Here is an 18,897-nt window from a genome sequence, read left to right as displayed (position 1 = left end):
GGCCCCACCTGCAGTATTGTGTCCAGTTCTGGGCTCCCTGGTATAAAAAAGACAGGGATCTCCTGGAGAGAGTCCAGAGAAGGGCTACAAAGATGATTAAGGGCCTGGAGCATCTCCCCTATGAGGAAAGGCTGAGTGAGCTGGGGCTGTTCAGTCTAGAGAAAAGAAGACTAAGGAGGGACCTTATTAATGTTTATAAATATCTTAAGTATGGGATGCAGGGGGAATCAGCCAGCCCCTTTTCAGTGGACTGTGAGGATAGGACAAGGGGCAATGGCTGCAAGTTGGAGCACAGGAAGTTCTGCACCAACATGCAGAAGAACTTTTTCACAGTGAGGGTGACAGAGCCCTGGGACAGGCTTCCCAGGGAGGTGGTGGAGTCTCCTTCTCTGGAGATATTCAAGACCCGTCTGGACACCTGCCTGTGCAATATGAGCTGGGGAGCTGCTTTGGCAGGGGGGTTGGACCCGATGATCTCCCTTCCAACCCCTATATTTCTGTGATTAACAGTGTTCCTTGGCTTGCTTCCCCTATAAGACAGCTACATCCAAAAATTACAGAGTCTGGCTTGATTTCTTCTTATTTATTGTCAACTTATAAAATGTTTCTCAAAACACTCACTAGGCACACTCAGTGACACTTGCCTAACGGCATGAGTCCAACTCCCTCTCACAGCAAGAGCCTGCACTACTAGATAAGACTTGAAGCATGACTAGAAGGTGAAAAATACATGTGCTCCCCCATTCCCATCCCAGACAGGCCTCTCTTGAGGCAGTCTTTCCTCCTGGAAAGTGTAAACCTGTCAGTTTTGCATCAGAAGCACAGTAAGCCTGAATTCCAACCAAGCAATGCTTTAAAGTTCATCAAAACGGACCATCTATGTGCCACTGGAAAAGCCTCCACTTCAACCCTGGAGGCAGTGAAAGAAGTATACCAGCTGGGGAAAAACTGAAGCATTAAAAACAACCCCACCAAAAAACACCACAGAACACTAAAATGCACAAACACTGCTGGAAACAGAAAATGGCAGACTTGGATTCACATGCTTACATGGCCTAAGCAGTTTGTTGACAAAAAAAATCCATACAAAAGCCAGCAAAACAAAAAACTAACACCCCCCCCCCCCCCCCCCCAACTGCTGACTCCTAGGATGTACTTTGAGGCCCATTACTTACAAGCAGTGAGTGCTGCTAAATTCAGAGTACATAAGCTGTGGAGACGTTCTGGGGATCCGATGATGCAACCCCCCAAAAGGACTTTTTTGGTCCAGTAAGGATACAGAGGTGAATGCAGACAAGCCCACATCATCTACTATTCAATGTCCAAGTTAGATCTCCCCTTTCAGGAGATCTTCCATCCAAGACCCTCCTCCCCCTTTTCGCGACTGACAGTAACTTGTGAATTTCTGTTCAAAATCAAGTCATAGCTCACCCTAGTGCACTGATTCACTCCTACTGCAGTGCAATACATAGTGCCAATGTAATCATCCTTGCTTTCTAGCAATGGAAAACAACTGCCAGGTGTCTTCTGCATTAGCTTCAAAGTGATCTCCTGATCCCCTCCATCACAAACAGACAAGCCACTTTTAAGACATCAAAACAAACTGATAGTTATGCCTGAGGGAACCAATGCAAAAAGAAAAAAAAGTTTTTGGATCACACAATGGAAACATGCATCTGCACATGTGATATATATGGAACACAACCTCCCCAGCTCGCATGGCTTCTAAGACAGTATTTGTGAACATGATCTACACAATTAAAAAAAATAGTCTTGCAAAATTTAAGGGCTTTAATACAAAAGAATAAGACTAATCCTAAGATAGCAACCAAGCTGGGATTCCTGCACTAGCAACCAGAATCAGTACCTACTCAAACTTTCCTCTGCTGACAAAGCAGCTTCTGGGTAGCATTCATATGGCTGGAGAGAAGCACTTGACCAAAAGCTTGTGTGAGTTTTCTAGTGTAGAACAAAGTCTTTCTCCCAAAGCACTGCCTGCGGGTTAGAGAAATGTTCCACAATGCATGAGCACACTTTCTAATCCAGCTCACCTAAGAATAAGGCCAGCCTCAGTATCAGAGGTCATCTTGAGACTACTAGCCCTGGCATACATGAAGAAAACACAGCATCCTCTTTAAGCTTATACAGCATCTTCACAAAACATGAAAACTACAAAAAATTCCTCATTTATCTTCTACCCTTTAATGGAAGGCATCTTAGTGAAACATCAGAAGATGATTCCAGATGTGCGCTGGTTCATCATGCATAAACATGATGTTTGGCTTTGGTGTGAACATCCAGACTAGTTTGAAGGGTGTATTTTTTTTATATTGGAGCGTGTGTATTGCATTTTTAGACAACACAAGTTTTTAACAAAAGGATTTAGCAAAAACAAGGGTCTAAAACTCTTTGATGCCCTAAGCCAACAATCTGATTGGATACCAACACAGAAGTCCTGTGTTTGAACATTTTTCCTACTCTCACTTAAGTCATGGTTCAGCAACCTATTGTAGTTACAAAACTAAGGTACACTGCTGCCAAAGTATCAATACATGCCAAATGTTTAATAACATTAAAAAAATCAAACAAACCAAAACAACTTCTATCAACACATGAATACATTGAAAATGAATGTACTACAATAAGGTAAAGCATAAAGTAGTAAAGTATACTATTCATCTCACTGGAGTTTGTTTTGTTAAAAAAAACTACAAAATTTACTTAAAGGCCAGGTTTGTTCAGTTCAGTGCCCTTTATCTGAGCTTTTCTAAATCACAAGCAAAATTTATAGTTCAATAAACTTAGTAGATAGGTTTTTGCCTTGATAGCAGCAGCACATGTCATACATCTCCAATGGTTTGAAACATCCTAAGTGTCACAGACAGAGGAGAGCAGAGCCTGAAATCACAACTGAGGAAATGCACTTTTCTCTCCTTCCTCTTGTCCCAGCTATCCTGCAATATTGTATTTCATAGTGGAAACACTAAGATGAAATATTTGATCATGAGGTATCCGAGCTACCTAGATAAGAGATTAGATGAAACAAAGATTAAACTTTATATAATATGGACAGAGATGTTTTAAAAGGTGGCAAAGCATCTTAAAACTGTTCAAGTTATTTGTTTTAAATTAGATCATGGTGAAAACTGTGAGATGGTTTTAACATGGACAGAAAAAGACCAACTCTCTACTTCCAAGCAGAAGAAACAATATGTTAAATTTCACTTCACTATGAGGGAAGAAAGATCTTCAGTTCTGACACAAAGGTTTGGGACAGATGAAATTTAAGAAGGGTTACTATAGGTATTATAAACTGCAATTTGAATTTTTTGTTGTTTAGCAATTCTTCCATGTAGCAAATGGTAGAAAAAAAGTTAAATTATTTCAGAACTCCAGATCAATGAACCACTTCTTAACACAAACTGTTTCTCTGCGGCTTATCTATGCCCAGTGAGGAAACAGAACCTTTAATGCAAAAATGTGAAATATGACCTCAAGTGGTCTAACTCTGCAGACATTCACAGAACTGGAACAGTTTTCTGTCAGAAGCATAAATACATGAGAACAAGAACACAGATTGTTCATGACTGGAATCACAGAATCATAGAATCTTTTAGGTTGGGAAAAAAATTGAAAATCACTGAGTCCAACTGCTACTTAACACTGCCAAGTCATCCACTAAACCATGCCCCTAAGAGCCATATATACACATTTTTTTAAATACCTGTAGTGATTTTTTCCTAACATCCAATCTAAACCTCCCCCCATGCAACTTGAGGCCATTTCCTCTTGTCCTGTTACTTGGTCTCTTTTCCCAAGTAACAACACCCACCTGTTACAACCTCCTTTCACATCCCTGCTCAGGCTCTTTTTCTCCAGCACAAACAACGCCAGGTCCCACAGCAGGTCTTCATCAGACTTGTGCTCTAGACCCTTCAGCAGCTTTATTGCCCTTCTTTGCACATGCTCCAGCACTTCAATGTCTTTTTTGTAGTGAGGAGCCCAAAACTGAATGCAGCACTCAAGTGGTTCACCAGTGCTGTATACAGGTGGACATCACTGCCCTAGTCCTGCTGGCCACACTAGTTCTGACACAAGCCAGGATGCTCTTGGTATCCTTGGCCACCAGGGCACACTGCTGGCTCACCAACATGCCCACATCCTTTTCCACCAGGCAGCTTTCCAGCCACTCTTCCCCCAGCCTGCAGCGCCGCCTGGGGTTGTTGTGACCCAAGTGCAGGACCCAGCACAGAGCCTTGTTGAACCTCATACAACTGGCCCCAGCCCATCATTCCAGCCTGCCCAGATCCCTCCACAGACCCTTCCTGCTCTCAAATAGATCCACACTCCCACCCAACTTGGTGTCATCTGTACTGAGGCTGCACTCCATCCCCTCATCCAGATTATTGATAAAGATGTTAAAGAGAACTGGGCCTAGTACTGAGACCCCGGGAGCACCTCTTGCGACCAGCCACCAACCCTGTGGGCCCAGACATCCAGACAGTATATTACCCAGCAAACACAACACCCATCCAAGCCATAAGCAGCCAGTTTCTGTGGGAGAATGCTGTGGGAAACAGTGTCAAAGGCTGTACTAAAGTCTAGGTAGACAACATCCACAGCCTTTCCCTCATCCACTGAGCAGGTCAGCTTGCAATAGAAAATCATGTTAGTCAAGCAGGACTTGCCCTTCACAGACCCATGCTGACAAAGTCCTGATCACCTGGTTGTCCTGTACATGCCACATGGCGGCACTCAAACTGATCTTCTCCATAACCTTCACCAGCACCTAGGCCAGACTGACAGGCTGGTAGTTCACTGAATCATCCTTCCAGGCCTTCTCATAGATGGCGATCCCCCAGAGGAAATCACTAATACCTGCTTCTGACAGGCTACTTGAGAAGGGAAAAGAAGGGTTTAATTTCATTTGTTTACATCGACTTACCCCAGAATTTCAGTATTTCTGTACAGTTATTATTTGATACCATACAGCTGTTCAAAATAATGCAAAATATAAGATTAAACAAAGCATGTTACAGTAGGTCAAATGAAAAACATTCAATTTTGCAAAAGTTTAGATTAAAACCCAAATTTTCCTATTTTGAAACATCCATCTTCCAAATTGTATTCTTTGCTTAAAGGATCAAAATCTTTACTGTATGGACTGCACAAACAGATCTATTCACAAATTAGGCACCTATTATTTGTACCTCTTTTGAAGAAAGGGCAAGACAGACATAGAGGTCATTCTCCCTGGAACTGGCTGCTCTTTGAAGAGCAGAACTGTTAAACACAAGTCTGTTCACTAAATCTGAACAGTATTTATTGAAGTTATACAATCAATTTTTAATCAATTGTCTAAAGTTTCAATTAATATCTCTATGCAGAGCTGTGAAAAACATTGCATAACCGTCTTAAGGGGCTTAAAGTTAGGGACTCGATAATTTTGCCTACTTTATATGAGCATTTTTAATTACTTGCATAGTTAAGTATGTCTGAACTTCTTCAAAGCAAGTATCATTTTGTGTGACAGACACAGTACACGTCACAGTGTAGCAAGGACTGCAGGAAGGTACCAAACATAAAACACATACAAAACACGAAGTTAAAAATTGTCAGAAGGGCAGTTTGAATATACAAAGCAGTTAAGTTTTCAGCCAAGAGATGAAATGAAACAGAAGTTCAACGAGGTGGAAAGAGAGAAATAATTCCAGATGGCAATAAAGCCAGTCCCTCTGCCGCACCTGCCATGGTGGCAGGATGTGAGGCAGGTCAGAGAAGAAGCCAACTCTGCTGGAACTAAGCCGCAGGAGACAGAGTGGACAGAGATTGCTGGATTAAATAAACAGCTCCTGTTGGGAAACCAAGCAAAAGCAGTTTCAAATTACTTCTTATAGCAGATGGGCAAGTAACTGAAAGCCTTGAACTGTTTGATGATTTTGATGGCAGTATGAGGAACCAAACAGCTTCATTCTGTGCTTGCTAGAAACATGTCATGACATGTAAAATTAATGGTGAATGCCACAAGAAACTGCATCACACAACTACTTCTAAAAGGGTTGAAATGACACATTAGCATGGGCAGGGCCAGCAGACAGTTCTGCATCTAAGAGCAGTATAAACAAGGAAGAAGAGAGCTATCCTAAAAAGTTAGGGAAGAACTTCTTATTTTCTGAGCAGAAAATAAAGCATATAGTATCTATTTGAAGAACACAGAAATAGAGTACAGAGTGCATTGGAAAAAGAAACAGTTCTTCCACATACTGTCAAAAGCTAATGGGCAACCTTCATTGTAGGTTTATAAGTATACCTGCACCATTAGGTTACAGGTAATTTTGTACAGAATCAGACCCCTGCAAGTGAAGCAGAGGTGCTCCGTTCACCACTGATGGACGGACAAGGATGAAACAGGTCCCAAGCTTTTCACAATCACTCTTCATTCTAAGAATATACAATCTATCAACTGTTCAAGCTCAAAATTAAAAAACAACTCCCTGATAACATGTAAGCATTTAAAATATTGTGTATTTATGTAACCAATATGAAAGACATTTTTAAGGTGAGAGAATTTCACCATGGGGCTGAGAATGAAAAGCGTCTGCCCAAGAACGACTGTAATAACATCAGCAAGGTGTTACAATGAAAGACAGAAACTTAAAATCTTTGAAACAGAGCTGTTGTGTTACCTTTGCAGTGCTGTGATTCACAAAAAGGCTAAAATATTCCAGCCACAGAAACATGCATGCTTCTCCCAAGTCTCCCTGTACCACTTCTGTCATCTTAGTACATCTTTGACAGAAACAGACATTGTCTATTTTTGTAAACTAATTCTCTATGAGGTCTTGTTAGTTTTTTTACAAAACATCATGATGGTGGGATAGTGGGAAATACAAACTTCAAGTCTCAGAACTTCATTCTGAAGATTAGTGGCATAAAAAAAATGTACGTGCCACGAGATGCTTATGTAAAATGAGACAATTTCATCTCTGCTGTGGCTAGTAATTGTTTTCTGGCTGATGGACAAAGAGATATAGGTCAAAATAATTAAAAAAAAATCTTATCTGAGAAAAAAAGAAACCAGCTATGCCTTGTGCATTCCTCTTCAGGAACTACATTAAGCAACCATCTAATTATAGAATGGTGTGGGTTGGAAGGCACCTTTAAAGATCCTCTAGGCTTGTACCCTGCTATGTTGTCCCTCCAATAGATATCAGGATGGTTGAAGTTCCCCATGAGGAACAGAGATTGTGAACACGAGGCTGCTCCTATCTGTCTATAGAGGGCCTCATCTACTCAGTCTTGCTGGTCTGGTGGCCTGTAGCAGATGCCCACTAAAGAGTCTCTTGTCCCTGCCCTCCCTTCAATCCTTACACATAAACTCTCGGATAGCTCTTCATCCATCCCCAGATGGAGCTTCAGCTGGTCACTGACAGAGGGGGACAGCCCCTCCGTGTCTTCCCTGTTTTTCCTAAAGAGCCTGTATCCTTCCATCCCAACACTCCAGCCACAGGAGCCATCCCACCACATCTCTGTGACACCAATAGGATCCCAGCCCTGCAGGCAGGCATGCCCAACCAACTCCTGTTGTTTATTCCCCATGCATTTGAATTTGCATGGAAGCATCTAAATTGGGGCTCTGGTGAGGCCAATTTACTGGTGCTGGAATTCAGGTGTTCTCCTGCTGACTTGTGATCCTCATCGTCAATTGATCCTCAAATGTCAAAGTTAATTGATCTGTAAGTGGATCAATTCATAAGGAAATGCTGCCTACTGATGTCTGTTTTACTGCATTGCACATAGCTCATATCGTCAACCCAGATTAAGAAGAGGGCACTAACATGCCATAGTACATTGGCTCTCTATATCTCACCTTCTAGCCTCAACTTGGGGTCTTAGATCTATAAATGTACATTATGCACAAAAAACCCTATTTTTTTTATCCTGGTCAAAGAGGCACAGGCACTGAACAAAACTACATTTTACCAATTACTAAAAGATACCCATTCCCCAAAAACAAAAGTAATCCACAATCATCTACCTTTTTCTTCATCAGACTGCCGTGACTTAGCTAGGCAGATCTTTCAACAAGAGGCAGCTTGAAAACACTAGGGAGACATATACGTTGGGCTGAAATCCTCAAAATACATCCATTGTTCTAATTGTCATAGCAATAGGATATTAAATATGCATGGTATTTTCTGGAAACTAAGAGATTATTTTACTTCCAAATAATGTATACTATTATTTGCTGCAAGTATGCTTCATTTAAAGTAAACCTGCCATTTTCAGTGCAAGAGAACACAGACATGGCACAGTGAAAGAAGTAAACATCGTGGTATAACGCATCATCCTCATCTTTGGAAGAAATCCAAATGGAAAAGTTTCTGATTGACAACACTGGCACAAGGTGTATCCTTGCCTTCTCTGCTGGATTCTTGGTTTTAGGAAAACAAAAATACCTGACTTGAACTGCAGAGAATCAAACGAGTAAATTAAATTACTGGAATACTAACAAAATGCAGCACTGATTATGGAAGTGTAAGTTCTGATAAATAGTATAAATTTGTCCTTAAATAAGTTTAACAACTGACCAATTAAAAAAAGGGGAAAAAAGAGTATGATCGATTATGTTTTTAAGCATATCATGTACATAACAGATCTTCAATGGTATTATTTAAATATGATCATGACTGAAGTTTTTGTGCTTCTCTTTGCAACAGTTCAAATATTATATGCATGTCTTTGTAAAGACAACAGAGTGTATCACTTCAGTTCTAAGCACTCCTTCTAACAATGAGAAATGTACTAATGATTTCTAATAAAAACAACAATATGTTTTCCCCTGATTTACTGGAACATCCTCTGTATTGGATAAGGGATGATACAGTAATTTGGAAAATTCATTCTAACATTTTCAAGCTAATAGTTTGTTTTCTTCAATATTAGCCTTGGACTATTACTCTGGCTCCAGAACTGAATTCTATCCTGCTGAAAGAAGGTACAAAATCAGTATTCCAGCTGCTGCAAGGGAAGTTTACATCCTGCTGAAAAAAATAAAAATGTACTGTTAACTTCTTCAGGTATGAAGAAAAAAAGGAAACAAAATGCTATTTACATTATATAGCAGTAATTCTAGGAATACTTTAATAATTAAACATTAGCTTCCAAAACAGTTTTAAAAATATGTTAAAACATAAAATATGTTAAAACAGTTAAAAATATGAAGATTTAACATAGGAGGTTTTGGGTTCTACACATCCCTTGCATCAACTGCTTGAATAGCAGTTACACGTTAATAGCTATTACACACAGATAGCATTAGCGTTCAGCTGTAGTCATATGGGAGGAAACTTCCAAAGAAACATTATGAAAGTCTCAAAGGTTATTTCTTCTTAAAGGATAAAACCAATCCTGTGTTTGCTTTTGTATAATATTATGTATTTCCACTTTGTACATTGAATAGAACAATAAACCTACCCTTACCAGGTAATACTTGAACTGCACTGATACAGCCCGTGTGCCAGGCTCCCTCATGGACAAATTCACATGAAATATACTGCTCTCCTCCTCCTAAGGCTCTCTGTACCAAAGCTGGCATTTTAAAAGGGAGATATGCACATCAGTGAGGTTTGTGTCAATTTACACTACAAGAAGGGCAAGTTTCAATAGTCTTAACACTATGCCACTCAAATCACAGAAGTTTTGCTGTTAATTTCACAAAAAGCATGTCTGTGTATCTCTCTTACATGAACAAAACCCTTCCACCAGTGCAAGGGGTCAATCTCTGCAGTTACAGGCAGCAGAATTTGCCCACTGCTGAATGCTGTACTGGGATTAACCATCACTTACGGTCCACAGTAGGTTGTTTTGTAGGTTTAGGTTTGTTTTGATTTTGTTTAGGTTTATGTTGCTCATTTTTTTATTTAAACTTGTTAACTAAGTGTGAAAGTTTCTATTATTACTGCCAAAGCTCTAAAAATGTCCACTGTGAAAAACTGTTCCGTATTTTCCAAAGAGGCTATGAGGAAGTAACTGAGAAATCTTGATGAGATAGATGCACTAGTAACAGCTTCACCAGGCTTCATCAACATAGCCAGTTAAAGGTGGTGCATATCTAAGGCAATTTCTGGCATATGGATGCATGTTAATTTCATCGTGATCTTATCAAAACCAAGAAAAAGTCTGTAAAGGCCCAACGGTTCACAAACAAACTTCTCATCACAGCTGATATTCTGCAAGAACATTCCACTGCTTGCAGGTTAACAAAAAGTTATCAACGCCAAGAGCTTTTACAGCTCCATGATTTGACATAACATTTACTGGTGCTGGATACCTACGCCTTTCAGTGACACAATTCTATACTGTATATATTCAAACAATTGAAAAGAAAAAAGAAACAATCCCACAGTTTAGCAAGTAAAATACTAGACATAGCTTGTGTAAACTGTAAGAAACTAAGAGATGCATGATTTTTAAAAGGCACACCTGTTTTTAAACAGAACTATGGAAAAGACATTCTTGCAAATAGTTGCAGTTACACTGTCTTTAAAAATATCTTTGCCTGGGGTTATAAAAACTGCTGTAACAACAGCAGCTGCTACACAAAACTTGCAAGAAGTTAACATTTCTCATAAGGAGCTTAAGAGACTTCACAGCTCCAGCATCTCTAAGATCTTGTATCTGTTTGACGTATCAGAGGGGGGTGGGATGCTGGTAAAGAGATCTTGCAAAATGAGGTGCTCCCTCAAACTAGGAATCATCTGAAACAATTGCTGTTTTGGATTCTGGCATGCATTTTGGATAAGTCTATGGATATAATCTTGCAATTAAAAAAACTGGCGGAGAGCACACAGAAGGAAAGAGTTAGAGTCCTGTGACCTGCCATTAACCGTCTCACTTAAATTAGCGCTGAGAGCGAGTGTCTTGCGAAGGCAGCGAGGGATGAAGTCGCTCGCTCGTGCAGCCTGTCTGCCCTCGCCACAGCCCGCATCCCGCAGCCCCCCATCCTTCCCCGGCTGCCTGCGAGCTCAGACCTTCAGACCCGACCTCACGACACAAGTTTACACGCCGGGCGATACGCGGCACGGGCGACACATGGCGTTTTGCTCACACAACAGGTCCGGTAGCGGGTCTTGTTGCCCCAGCCAAGCGGCACAGGGGCACGGCACTTTCCCGCACGAATTACAGAGCCGGCCCGCGCGCCCCGCCAGCCATCGCCGCCAAGTTCATCACACTTTGGGGGCCGCAAGAACCGCGTCCTGCGGGAACCTCTCTGTGCGTCTGCCCTGCTCGCTCCGATCCGAGGCAGCGCACGGGAGCACCAAGTCATGCCAGGAGGAGCCACAGCGGCGCAGCCCGGGGCGCGCTGCCGCCTCAGCGGCACGACGAGAAAGGCGCTAACCGCTCCGCCGGCGCATCCCGGCCCGCGGCGAGGGGAGGGGAGATGGGCGCACCTACCCGGGATGGCCAGGTTGGTGAGCGGGGTGCGGTGGATGCTGCCGGGCAGAGCTGCCATCCAGTCGGCGAAGCGCAGCTCGTTCTTCCCTTGCGACGAAGCCATACCGCCGCCGTGCCCGACCGCTCTCCCGCCGGTGCCGCTCGCTCCAACCCACCCGCCCGGCCTGGCCCGGCCCGGCCCCGCCCGCCGGCACCGCCCCGCACCGCCTCCCCCCGCCCCGCCGAGCCCGGGCGCTGCCCCCGGCCACCTCCCTGTGGCGCGGGGCCGGGTTGTGTGAGACCCTTGGCGGCTGCGGCCGCCGGCCTGCCCGCCGGTGCTGCCTTCTCCCTTCTCAGCGGTGTGCGCTGGCCAGGCCGGGCGGCATCGCTGGCGGCGCGGCCCGGTGCTCTCGGGATGGGGAACCCGCCCCCCCACGCAGTGGGCTCGGGTGAAGGAGCAAGGGCACGGCCCAGGCCCTGGGCCGCAGCCACCTCTGCACCGGCCCTTCTCCGGCCGGCCGGCTCAGCCCCATCAGCGTCGCCCCGGGACGGCTGGAGGCAGCCGAGCCCACCCAAGAGCTCAGCCACAGCCACGGAGCTGCAGACAGCAAGGCGTCTGCTCCGGGGATGGCGTTTAGGAGCGCTTTTGTTCTCCTGCCAGCCCTGAGACCTTGCAATAACCTCCCTGACCTTGGGCGAGTAGCTGGTGAAATGCCGTCGCTGCCGGGACAGCCGCTTGCTGCGGCAGGCTTGTGTGTCTCTGGTACAAACTTGGTGGTTTGCAGTGGGTTACTCACATTAAAGAAACCATTGATCTTTGCTTGAGCACTCCCTGGAGATCTTAATTTTTGTGTGTGTGATAGTCTTTCATTGTCCTTTGAAGATGATCCAAAGCATTACCTTCCATTCCCATTCTCAACCTGTCTTGGAGAAGCATCTTCAATGTTGCCATTAACAAAGACTTCCCATTCCTGCCTCAGATCAGTGAACGAATGTACCTGGTAAAGCTCTGTGAGCCATCTTGAACTGTTAGAACAAGCCTGACATTTTGACTTCAGTATGACTGTTTTCTGTCAAAGCTGCTGGTAGAAGTGTGGAGGTTCACCTGTCAGATGTGTCAAAGACAATGCCAAAAGAGAGCCACACCTGAGCCAAGATAATTATCAGTTCACCTTAAATTCCTAGGGGGGTGAGCTGTGGTCCTGTAGGTTCTGTTCACACTCAACATCTTCTGTAACAACTGGCCTTAGAGATAAAAATGCAAGGAGTGGCTAATAAAAACAACTCTCTTTTTTCTGCCCAAGTTTTTAGAGTAAGTGTGAAGAAAAGCTCTTCCTTCAACCATAAAATAAAGGGGAGATTTCTTGGAAAATAAGTGAATGTTTCTGAGACATTTAGGAAAAGGAAATTTTGCTGACTCACTTTTTGCAATAGAAATTGCTCTTAAGGGGGGGTTGACTGGGGAAATGTGAACAGATGGTTGACCTTGGGGGAGATGTTGAATCTGAATTAAGTAGTACATTAAAAAGGGGGAGGAGTAAGCAAACTGTTAATGAGACAGGTTTATTTTTTGCAGTATCACTTCCTTCCAACTAGTGTGCTAATCTGCCACTTCCAAAGCTATTGTTATTAGTAAAAGTGGAAAGAAAAAAAAAAGATTCATCCCCATTTTGGATACAAAGACATAAAACCCACTAGTGACCTAAAGATGGTGGATGGTACTTCACATCATCTTCAAAGGACATGAAGAAATCGTAGTAAAAAAGATGGAAGATTTCTAAAGCGCATTTGAGTAACGAGCACTGAATGTTTATATCAACATGACTGGATCAAATCGGTTTAAGCGGCAGAGTTATTAATGGATTGCACTGGTAACCTGCAAAACTGAAGCTGGATTTTTATCCACTCCACTATGTGCTCTATCTTTTCTGAGATAAAACTGAACCATACAGCTTTTTGAAAGGTTAAACGTGTTGTTAGTATTGTTGTTGATCTCTTCAAGTCTTTAAAGCTTTCAGTGTAGCTCAGGGCAGAATAAAGCAAATACCAGCAAAATCTTGTCATTTTAAAATGTATTATTATCTATAATAACACCTAAGCTATCTGATACCATTCCAGGTCTCAGTTTTGCTTTCTACTTTACTGGAGAACTGTAAATGTCCCTCTCTGGGCTGACTAAACACTTGTTAGCCTTTGCTTCCACAAATAATTAGACCTTCTGTATCTTGCTTTTTTTTTTAATGCCCAAAGTGAGATTCTTAATCATCTGGATTTTCAAACTGTGGATCCTCTGCTGTGTAAAAACAAGTTCCCTCAAACGTGGCTCACACTAATAATTTTTAAAGAGGCTTGCCATTGTTTCTAGTGCACTGTAATTGTGAAGATAGCAGGTTTAAAATCTGTCACTGGGTCTCTATGAACTTCTGGGAATGCAGGCTTAATTAATTTGGATGGAAGTGGGATAGGAGAGGAAGATTTTATGGGACAGAAAGCAGGAAGGATTTATACAGCTACTTGAAGAAACATTTATGTGGAAATTTGGACTTTAAATGTAGCTTTTTGGAGCTTTTCAGTGTTTTGAAGCTTGCATGCTTGTTTAGATGTCTGCTTGGGAAGACTTTGATAAAAACCAGAGCAAGCTCTTTGCTTGTCTTCATTGAAGAACAGTTTATTTTGGTTTAGCTCAAACCTGCAATTTCACTAATTTTAACTGTTTTATAAACAGTGGCAGCCTGTAAATCAAATTCAGAGCATCCATAAAATCTTGTGTTCCTATTTAAGGACAGTAAAAGAACAAAAATTATATTTTTGGTCAAATTGCTGAAATCCCTACACAGACCAAGTCTGAACTGTCAAAAAAAAGTGGATTCCGGGAATCAAATGCTTTAAAAGCTTAAAAGAGACCACATGCCACAAAAATTAAAGGCAGTGCCAAGATACTGAAAAATACCCTCTTTGCTTTTTTCTTCTCAGCTATGCTGGGCTCAGTGAAGATGCCATGAAGAGAAGGAAAATTGAAATCATACTATCCCTTCATCATGCATTGTGTTCTCTCCAGTCTGTGGCTGTAAGAGCATGGATGAATAGTGACACCTCTGCTTCCATGGAACAAAAAAGCAAGAGTAATTTAGCCAGTAAGAATGTCGCTTCAGCACTCAAAATTAATTGAATTGTTAAAAAAGGCTTTCCATTGTTTTTATTCTCTTAAAAATTAGCATTTTAATGGTAAACACTCACTGTTATACTTCTGCATTTTAACAGTCAGATACTTTGCCTTTTCATATATCCTTGGCATCTATTTTAATCATGTGAATAACAAAAGAGTAACAGGATCTTTTTCTCTAAATTACATAAAGTACATTCCACTCTGAAAGGTAAAAAAAAAAAAAAAAAAGGCTTAATGGGGCATTGCCTCTCTGTAATTTTCCTATTATATCTGATTTATTTAGAGACTACTCTAAATCTGTTGTTAATGAATTCAAAATGAGACTTTGAACAGAAGAATCACTATTGTTTAAATATTTGAAATTTTTCAGTGGATTCTGCTTCTGAGGTTTGTTCTCTTCTTCCTTCTTACTGCCCATTTCTATTAATAGAAATTTTTCAGAACAAATCCTGGCTGCCATCCCACCTTAGCCTCTCTCATTGCTTTAAATCATAGGATCATAGGATGGATTGGGCTGGAAGGGACCTCAAAACTCATCTAGTTCCAGCCCACTACCATGGGCAGGGACACCCTTCACCAGATCAGGTTTCCCAAAGTCTCCTCCAACCTTGAACACTGCCAAGGATCCAGGAGCATCCACAGCTTTTCTGGGTAACTTGTTCCAGTGTCTCACCACCTTCATAGAGAAGATTTTTTCCTAATATCTAAGCTAAATCTACCCTTTTTCAGCTTAAAATTTAAAGCATCTCTGAGGAATGACACTTGATACATATCTCCACTTGGATACTGAGCTGTTGACTACAACTCTTTGAGTGCAACTACCCAACCAATTCCTCATCCAGAAATGATGCCATCAGTCACATATGGGCAGCAAAGCCCTTCCAGTTGTCTGCAGCTGAGTTCCCATTCTCTTCTTGTTACTTGACAACACACTGGCTCCACCTTATTCTCAGCTTTTTTTACTGTTCATGGCTAACAGGTGTAAAATGTCATTTTTATCTGTAAGGCAAGCACACGTAATCGTAAAGAGTCAAAGTGGATGGATTGAATAAGAGAAGATACTTTTTTAAATGTCCATATAGGTGAATAGAAGAGGTGACAAGTGTTTCCGTTGTCATTTTGTACTTCATCTGGCTACTTTGACAACCTCACCTTGCATTCATTAAGCAATCTCCATTTAGCAGTATTCATCGTGTCAAAACAGCTTACAACATTTCTGAGCATACAGAAAAAGAAGCCTTGTAGAAATAGTGTAAATAGACTTTTCCTCTTTTTATGGGAAAGAATGCTTATTTTTGCTTTTCAGGCAAAAGAAAATGTGGTTTGTTCTGCACTCTGATTTGTTATTCTCTACTAAGAAAATCTGAGCATTCTTGATGATGCTGATACTGATTCTGAAAAAGAGACATATTTGTTCTGGGCAGCTGACAAATGTCAGAATGTTAATGTTAGCCCCATTTTTTGTTGTGAACTACAGAGGCTGTGAACAGGATGAGTAAATATAAAGATTATATGGTTTTATTGTACACTTTACAACCAGTACAGAGACATTACAATAATATACAGAAGACACAAGGGAGTACAGGTGTCTTAATGCATATTAAAACCCTGGCACAGGCTGCCCAGAGAAGCTGTGGCTGCCCCTCCCTGGCAGTGTTCAAGGCCAGGCTGGATGGGGCTTTGGGCAACCCGGTCTGGTGGAGGGTGTCCCTGCCCATGGAAGGGGGTTGGGACTAGGTAGGCGTTGAGGTTCCTTTTAACCCAAACCATTCTGTGATGCTAGGAATCTATGAATCTATCATCATTAACCAAATTCTGGAAACTTGATGTAAAGAGGCTACAAGATAAATGCTAATATTTGTATTCAGTCCTCAGGTGGAAATCAGTTTCACTGCAGCTACTCCTCTCTGAAGAATATTTTTCAATATTGGTTTTGCAGGGGGGATAGTGTTGTGGGTTGTTTTTTTTTTTTCTTTTCTAAGTTTGTCATGCAAAATAATACTGTTTCTCACCCAAGGTGTTCGCTTAAAAGGATAGCAGTTTCTACTTTTCCTGCCTGGTTAAAAGCAAACAAGTTTGGTTCTGTTGGTGTTACTGCATTACCAAGAGCAGCAAAGACAAAACATAAAAGGACCTATTTTCTAACCAGTGCTATAAAATCACAGCAAAGGTTGTAACTTCAGTACAGGGAAGGATGAGAAAGAGGTTGCTTTATATTTCTAAACAGACCTCAAAATGTTTTAAAATTTTCTATAGAAGTTTGTGAACATTTTCTCTGTGACTTGAAGGCCCTACTTTTAGCCTGGTAAATAACAAGCAGGGAAATCTTGCTTAAGCATATGAATTTCAGTACATTCTCAAGGTAGAAAACCATGTTTTAATAAAACTAGGAGCAAAATGAACTAGTTTAGCAGTGCAGTTTCCACTAGCAATGCAGAAGCAAGATTCACCGCTGATCATAATCCATGTAGCCACTCAACGTACTGTTGGTGTGGTCCCAAAGACTACCAATGTGAAAATTTCCACCTTTGGTAAACAAGAAATAAAAGCCCAAAACCAACTTCCTAAATTTTAGGTTTTCCAGCAACAGCAAAAAAGAATGGAAAACTTTCAAGGCAGTCTGATAGTCCCATGACTCTACATAATTTTGTCAGATAACAGAGCCCTTGGGTTGGATAGAAAATTTTAACCAATCTCACTGAACTCATCACAAAAAATCAGTGTGATACTAGACAATGCACTCCAGAAGAATTCAGATTGTATGGATGCTGAAATCTTGCTTTGTGGTTGCAGCTAACATAAACAAAGTAGGAACATTCAAGGTAGGGTAAAAACCCTTTAAAATGAAAGACAGAGCTAAATCAATATAAAAAAAAGTAAAGACAACATTTATTATGTTCTCACATAGTGGTAAGAAAAGACAATCCATACACTGAAAAGAATCAGTGAAGGCAGCAGGAATGAAATGAATGATATAATCAGAAGTGAATAGTGTTTGCAGGAATTTACAGGAGACCATCAGATATAGAAGATGCAATCAGTTTGTATATATCAGCCATTTAGGATTAGTTCAGGCCTACCAGACTATTTAGCAACTGAGGGATAAGAGGGAAATAGTATTTCTAAGTAGATAGTAAAGTACTTTTTTATTTGTTAAAGTATGGAAATTGAATGCTATAAAAAGGGACTCTCAGATTTTACAACCGTTTCTTTACCATCAAGATGTTCAGAATGACATCTTGTAATTGATCTTGGCTATGACTGAGAAGCACATATGCACTATTATGTAGTTCTTGTTTCTTTTTGGTAGGATTATTTTTAAAAGAGCAAAATCCAGTTAAACTATTCATGTTTTGTAGTAAATGTTACTTAAAAGAGGATAAAATAAATGACAACTGCATATCAATGAGAAAATAGTAAAAGCAAATAAAAGTATAATGGCTACTTAGGAAATTAGTATTAAGCAGAAATAATCAAATTATATTAATTTCTGTGCCTGTTGGAGTATAGTCCAAAATCAGTGCAGATAATGAAAATACTCCACCAAATTCAGTAGGATTTGGATCTCCTGGATGGAAAACTAGTATCAGTTGTTTAATAGCTGATGCTTATAGCATATATTGTGCTTATGTGTGAAGCCACTAGAGATGAAAAGTGTTTTCAATTTTTAAATAGAAAGGATGATGGATGACACAGAGACTTTCTAACAGGAGCTGCAGAGTGTCAACAATGCTCCATTCCACTCTTGGAAACTGGAGTCATGTTTCGTGAAAGATGCTTTTCTGCGTCCTGCATGAGGCTTTCCAAACAGGCTCTCACTGTTTGCATGGGAGTGAAGCACTCCCAAAAGCTGTTGAAAATAGTCAGCAGGACTAATGAGATTTTAGCACACTGCTCAAATCGGTATGCTAGCCACATTTCACAGGCTGCAGTCAGTTCCTGCTGAGGGGATGAGAGGTAATGTTCCTTCATAATTACATACACCCCATGGTTGGTGTGAGCATGCAGTCATTCCAACCTGGCCTTTGCAGGTCGGGTAGTACAGGATGAAGGGCAGAGACTGGTGATGCATCTGACTTCCCTAGAGGAAGTGGTAGGAAGAGGTCACCACAGACACTAAAGAAACAGAGATGTGCACAAGTTGTGGGAATTCAGTGTTTCCATGGTGTGCCCTTCTCCACCTTGTGATGGTAAGGAATGCTGTGTGGTCATTGCTGAAAAGTAATATCCTGTATAATAACATAAAATTTCTTACTTGAAACCAGAGATATTTATTCTTCCAACCCAAGAAAATG

The 18,897-nt window shown here is 41.3% G+C and overlaps 1 protein-coding gene across 1 annotated transcript in view; it reads right to left on the bottom strand.

Annotated features, from left to right (window-relative positions):
* Window positions 1-11,560, bottom strand: part of PLCXD3 (phosphatidylinositol specific phospholipase C X domain containing 3) — a gene marked incomplete at both ends in the record, with an annotated part of 84,385 nt that extends 72,825 nt beyond the window's left edge. Inside the window, one exon of the mRNA XM_084278872.1 lies at window positions 11,458-11,560. Coding sequence (XP_084134998.1) covers window positions 11,458-11,560 — 103 coding nt within the window. The remainder of the gene's footprint in view (window positions 1-11,457) is intronic.
* Between the last annotated feature and the right edge of the window lie 7,337 nt (window positions 11,561-18,897).

The sequence above is a fragment of the Gallinula chloropus genome (assembly GCF_964237585.1).
Source record: "Gallinula chloropus genome assembly, chromosome: Z".
In the NCBI taxonomy this organism is placed as follows: Eukaryota; Metazoa; Chordata; class Aves; order Gruiformes; family Rallidae; genus Gallinula; species Gallinula chloropus.
Note: the sequence above shows the minus strand (reverse complement) of the source record. Positions and strands in the feature narration are given on the sequence as shown.